Below are 6751 nucleotides of genomic sequence, written 5' to 3'. Positions count from 1 at the left end.
TTACATGTTCAGTTTTCTCAGAATAAATTCTTTCATTTTCCCATCTATATTTTTCCTCTCTATTCCTATATCCTGCTTAAAATTGCCTACCCTTTATTCATTACAAAGCATATAACTATAGTTAGTTAAAATGATTTACAGAATCTTCTAACTAGCAACATTTTCCTGATTAAAACCCCAATATATTCCATAAAAGCAGGGTTTATTCTCACCTCGACTCACTGCGCATATAATCTCTCCCATGAAAAAAGAACAAAAATTGCCTATATTAAGAGGGATTTTAGAAAAATGCTATGTATGTATTTATTCAGTTATAGGGAGCATACTTCCCTAAAAGGCTTAGCTGGCTCCAGATCTTCATTTCCCACAGATTTTTGCTACAAATACACAGCTGAAAGTAACAGATAGCTCTCCTAAGGATTATAATCTGAAAAGTGCCTAATTGTGGCTGGGAGATCTGTCAAATGTAGGTTATTCCCCTGCCAGAGGTCAACGCTAACCAAGAGGCATCAGCCCTTATCATCTTGTCCATTTTCCAGGCTGAAATGCTTCACATCTTAAGAATGCATTCCCTTTACCGGAATGATGGGTGTGCTCTGTGCTCTGACTTGGGAGTTCGCCCTCTCCTTTTAGCCACAGCCACCTTTCATTACATTTTTTTTTTCCATTTCAGAGTCGATCTCTTCTCCTCCTTTCTACCCTCAACATGGAGTAAGTAACTTGATCACTGCAGTGGGGCTTCATGGCAGTACGCCTCCTGACAGAGCATTTCAAAAATCGGGAACCACACACCTTTGTGGAGCACACTGGAAGCAATTGTCTAGGAATACACCGTGGTTTAGAAAAGTATTAATTTTCATGATTTGTAGGACTCACCAAAGGAATTAGCAACAAGAAAATCATCAGTAAAATGTCAAAACTTCTCCCAAAATCAGGAAAGCAACTCCCAGGCAAGAGGATAATTAAACACAGACTCTCTCTGCTTTATTATGGCACCAGTGTTGTAATGGGAAGTCTGAGATCTAGTCTCAAGGCTGCCAAAGGCTTCCCTTGATTCTCAGCTCTCCTGTCTGCAGCTGCAGGGCCAGGACATTTATATCGTGTTTGCCTCAAACAGAGATTGGAGCACCAAGTTAGAAAATATCTGTAGATCTCTTAGAAAGCACTGGTAAGAAAAGGTTCTAAGTGCAGTGCATCATCTGCTCACTGAGAACCTCTCCAGCACCAGATAGCTTTGAAACTCTCCAGAAGAATCAGACAGGTTTCTTCTGAGCAGCACCCTAGAGAAAGCCTAGGTCCCAAGGGAGAAAGCTGTTTTTTCACCTCTGTCAACCCTTTCAGAAAGGAAAGGTCTCCTGGATTCAAGCCCATCATTTTGATGGACCCTGCTCTATAAAACTCTTTGTGGTTTGGGAGCTGGATATTACAGGAGACCCCCTCTTCACTGGAATCAGTCCATGTCAAAAAAAAATGCTACAGTGGTGTTACATCCACGCTTTGTGAAATACAAACATCAAACTGATGTGCACAGAAATGTGGCTGGAGGGGACGGACAGATGGCCAAACAGACAGCGGCCAAAATTAAGTAAATTTGACCTCCCCCCCCCCCCCTTATTTCTTTCATCTCTATATTCATTAACCTGAAAAAAACCTACTCTTTATCTAAAATTATCTTCTTCACAAGCAAAACAAAAAACATGTATGTTACAGAACACAATTTTAATACCCATTTCTGAAACTCCTCTGCCTCCTTTATTTCTAAACACTGTAAACATATCCTGGTATATTTATATGCACCGATAGCAACCTGACACCAGTACTTAAAAATAAACCAAACAGGAATTGCAGAGTGTGTGTGCACAACAGACATACCACTCTATAGCAGGGGCTTAAGAGATGACTTTGGGGGGTACTATCCATTATATTTGTTCAGGTTTAATTCATATTGTTAAAACACAAGGTGCAGAGGGTTATGCAAAGCTTACTTGAGGTTCCTGTTTTAAAATAAACACAACAGTAATTATCACTGAAGTGACCAGATGCAGTCCCACCTTAGTTTCTAAATGAAATGGCCACCACTCTTTTCCAAAGGTAAGCACACATCTAGCTATCCCCATTTTGAGCACATCCGGTCAGACCCCAAAAGCATCACCTACCTAATCGTATCTGTTCATGTATGGACCCCTGCCCTTTGCCATCCTTCTCTCAGAACACAAGTTTGTGTTTTGTCAAAATCTGTGACTAAATTCCCACGGATGTGCCAATGGATAGCAGCACGAGGCATCCCCTGGGCCTTTGGAAAGCAGATGGTGTTAAAATATTGCCCTGAAGGCAATGGATATCTACAGTAGCTACAGGGGAAACGTGCATATATGCATAAAAAAAGAGGCAAGACAAAGTAAAAATGTCAAAGGCTTTTTAGTTTGTTATCAGCAAACTAGTGGATCTCTGTCTCCCATTATTGCTTTAATTCTCTTGCGCGACAAAAGATTTCAGGTTTACTGCTGCATTTTCCCTTACATACTGAAGAACTCAAAATTTTTAATACATGGGTTTATACAGTTCTTTATGGTTTTCAATTTAGGCACCTGCATAAAGTGAATGAAGACAGAATGTAATGGTTTCTTTGATGCAGAATTGTACAACAGTAAGCACCAAGCGTTATAGTAAAATGAAAACAGTAACACCACTCGCAGGGAAAGTCTACAGTTGCTTTCGGTAGGCGTCTAAAACAGAGACTGCAGGAGAGCGTACAGGAAACTAGGTAAAGGCACAAAGTTTATTTTGCTTACAGACCCAAACACCAAGTGATTTCTAGGCATATACCAAAGGAGATAGGAGCAGAATGAGCAACAATGGGAGTTTTTTGTAGATTTTAAACAAGCATGAGTCAAATACTTGAAAACTGGCTTTTTAGCTGCTGGAAAGTTGCAATAGGTGCTAGGATATTTGCTCATCCATGAGCTCAGCAGCAAAACCAAGCTACTGGTGCACAGAAAGGCTTGAGGAGATGAAAGCTCACAGCCCTCAGTTCAGAGGAAATGCTATTGTGATAAACTATTTATTATGTATCAATACAGCAGTGATGGTATTGCATGCATTTTGAAACAAAGCAGTTCCTCAAAGGAAATGTTATCTAATTGTTTTTATACCCCTCAGACATCTCCTTGGCACCTAAAAAGGAATATATAATCCAGGGGGCTGCTTCTCTGAGTAAATTTTCTTCCTGGCCCCTCAACAGGGCTCCTGCTAAGGGCTGTACACCTACTGCAGAATAGCCAAGGAGCATTTCTAGTCCCACCAGAGGCTCTGGCCAGGCCGGAAGAGATCAAATGTGCAGGTCCTTATATTTTCCAATAGCAACAAATGAGCCTACCACAACTTTAGCAGAACATCTCCAAACAAAAAGTAGAAACCATCTACAGGGCAACTGCAATACAGAGATTGGCTTGTAACAGAGAAACCCATGATAAAAAGGTATGAGTTTCCACTAAATTATTCAATATAGGAGTAAGTAAATCACACTTTATTGGCATGTCACTGTTCAATTAACCTTTACACACAGCTGCATTTAATAGATTTGTTTTGTTTATACAAATGTTAACATAAGACAGATTAATACACTGTCTCAATTAAGAGAGCTAAACCGCCCCAACTTAAAGTATTTGGTAAATCGCTGGTGCAGCAATACATGCAGTTATTAAATGCCCTGAAGTCAGACCAAAAGCCAGATTAAAAATGTACTGAGAGAAAGATGGCCTGTGAATTTCAAATTCTGTTAGTTAATATTAATGGTTTCAATTACTAAATAAATAATGCCAGAAGTTTTATACCATTTTAACCTACCTGCCTCTAACTCAGAGAGCACTTACATTTGTATCTAACTTCCTTTTAATGCTGAACCACCTAAGTAGTCATTTTAGCAGCACGTATATGCCTAAAAACACAGCAGTGACTTCTAGGAGGGTGTTACATCCTTCTCAAAATCATTCAGTGGTAAAAACATTAATAAAAACCTTAACTTCCACTGTGAAATAAGGCAACTTGTGTCCACAGTGCAACTGTTTTTGTGAAAATATAAACTGACCTAAACCTGCTGTGTATTCACAATCAACAAAACCTCACTGGATGCTCGGAAAAAAATGAGGCTTACATCCCCCTTTCTATTACTTCTCACCAACCTTTCAATTGTCAGTGGAATCTTTTTGGGTGCAAAAGTGCCATACTATTGACTAGACAGAGGAGGGCAGTATTGGAAAGTTCCCAAGCATAGGCGTCTTAACAGCACAGCCAACTCCATTTTATATATGCAGAAGTATTTGTGCACTAAACACAAATACTTCAAGGAGCTTTTAGGGAAAGCTGCTCATGCTGGTAGCCACACACCAAGTTATCTCCAGGTACAGACACAGGCTTGTGCATTATAGAGGAAGATCAAGTGCTCCAGTAGAACCCTAATAAAGGTGGGAATAAACTAGTACAGGGAACAGTACTCCCAGAACAGCGTTTCCCCATTATGGAAAAAACAGGCTTCAAGCACTAATTTACTTCACATAACTCACTCATCAGCGGTAGCTCCTCCATGGCAATGATCCTAGCTGAATTCAGGCAACCTTGAACTGAAGCTTCCATTTCTCCTATCATTTTGTCAAGCCAGTCTCCTTTCTCAGGCAGAAGCCCCTGGAAACAGAAACTCTGTCACTTTTACAAGTGTACCTGTGCTTAAAAAAGAATAATGAAAACTACATGCTAGGAAACTGCATCACTTTCCAAATGTCCTTGTTCTTGTTAAAAAGCGCCCAAAACATTTGGTTGTCAAGGTACGGAATTACTTTAAAATGCCAAATTATTCTTCTGCTCGATTCATTGTTGACTACAGCCTGCAACCAACAGGTCTTCTCCCATAGACAGGCAAGAGATTCAATATAAGTTCTGCAGGAAGCACAGCATGTTGGTCAAAGAGGACAACATCATTTACAGCCCAGAAAATGCTTCCTTCCTACACACTACTAGCACCAGAATTTTGCGTGTTTTATGGCCAAAAGCAGCTTGAACCTATACCAGTAAGCACCTAAACCCATTCAGGTGGAGCTAAATATTTTTATTGAATGATCACCGCTGTCTAAAACAACGAGGGAGTTGTTTGCCATGTATGTCAGTCCTACAGGATAATAAAGGCCATGGCTAATTAGAGGGTTAAAGATGGGAAACTCCTCAGGTTTTCCTAAGCATATTACAGCCTGGCTACAGATATCAGTTACTACCACGTGACCCTCTTTGTCAAAGGCCACAGCCGTAGCATATATTTTGGAGGGGAAAACAAGGTTCAGACCAAAGCTATCCATCTGGCCAACAAGATCCATCTCTGCACTGAATATCTTCACTCGGGTGCTGCTGCTGTTCGGTCCTTGCGCTTTCAGGTGCTCTATTACGACAATAGCACCCGAGGTCTGGGAGACTGCAACCCCTCTCGGGCTGATGAGCCGAGACTGGATCATCTGACACTTCTTTAATTTCCCCGTCTTGAAGTCGGCCGTCAAGCGGTACAGCGCACCTGCCTCCGTGTCAGTCAGGATTACTTCACTGTCCGGAGTGGCATCCAAGCCCCAGGGCAAACAGAAACCTTCCCGGACAGCCAGGACCCCCCTTCCCTCAAAATCAAAGGCCTTCACGGAGCAGTCCCCACCATCTGTGACCACCACGTGCCCGTCTGATGTGACCGTCACATCAAGCGGGTACTTGATATCATTGCCCGCATCCCCCCGCTCCCCGAACTGCTGCAGGCAGGAGCCACCCGGTCCAAAGATGTGGATCCTCTTCTTGCCGTCATGTGCCACTGCCAGGCGTCCCGACCTCCGGCAGGCTGCCAGCCCGGTGGGGTTCACCAGCGACCCCCAGCCCCCCAGCGACAGCCGGAGCCCGAGGCCCGCGGCGCCCGGCCCGGCCGCCCCTCGACCGCCGCTCCTGCCCAGGGCCGAGGGGATGCTGGTGCCGGCGGGGCCCAGGACCTCTAGCAGCTGCAGCAGCGGCAGGCAGTCGGTGGTCTCAGCGGAGCTGCAGGCCCGCCTGCAGAAGGGACACTCCAGCCGCCGGCGCTCGGGGCCGCCCAGGGCCTCCACGCAGCCCCGGCAGAGGACGTGCCCGCAGGGCAGGTTGCGCGGCCGCCGCTGCCCGCCGTGGCCGTACCGCTCGAAGCAGACCCGGCACTCCAGCAGCCCTAGCTCCTCCTCGTCCTCCGCCGCCATGCCCGCCGCACTGAGGCCGGGCGGGTGCGGACGGGGCGTTGCGCGGCTGCGTTGGGCGGGCGTCCCCTGCGGGCGGGCTGCGGCACTACCGGCGGGGTTCGCTCTGTCCGTGGCTGCCCTCGCCGGTTAAACACCCGCCAGATCAGCACAGACACCCCGGTAGCGGATCATCACACCGCTGCCAGGCTATTTATCCTACTGCAGCATAGCCTAGGGGCATTTCTGTACCACCAGAAGCGCTTACTGCGTGACCTGGCAGCAGAGAACGCTGGAAAAGACCAAATGCACAGGTTGCAATTTCAGAGGATTTCTCTCGCTGTTCTGGGAAGCTTTTGAAAATCAGAATCACAGAACGGTTTGGGTTGGAAGGGACCTTAAAGATCACCCAGTTCCAAACCCCTGCCATGGGCAGGGACATCTTCCACTAGACCAGGTTTCTCCAAGCCCCATCCAACCTGGCCTTGAACATTTACAGTGATGGGGCAGCCACAGCTTCTCTGGGTAAC

General features: G+C 45.1%; 1 protein-coding gene across 1 annotated transcript; it reads right to left on the bottom strand.

Moving 5' to 3' along the window:
* Positions 1 to 5081: 5081 nt before the first annotated feature.
* On the bottom strand, positions 5082 to 6248 carry NHLRC1 (NHL repeat containing E3 ubiquitin protein ligase 1; the record flags this gene model as incomplete). The annotated part of the gene is made up of 1 exon (XM_080611174.1): positions 5082 to 6248. The coding sequence occupies exon 1, from the start codon at positions 6243 to 6245 to the stop codon at positions 5082 to 5084; it is 1164 nt and encodes a 387-aa protein (XP_080467300.1). The 5' UTR covers positions 6246 to 6248.
* Between the last annotated feature and the right edge of the window lie 503 nt (positions 6249 to 6751).

Source organism: Psittacula echo (genome assembly GCF_963264785.1).
Source record: "Psittacula echo genome assembly, chromosome: 2".
Taxonomy (NCBI): domain Eukaryota; kingdom Metazoa; phylum Chordata; class Aves; order Psittaciformes; family Psittacidae; genus Psittacula; species Psittacula echo.
The sequence above is the reverse complement of the archived record's forward strand: the minus strand, read 5'-3'. Positions and strand labels throughout refer to the sequence as shown.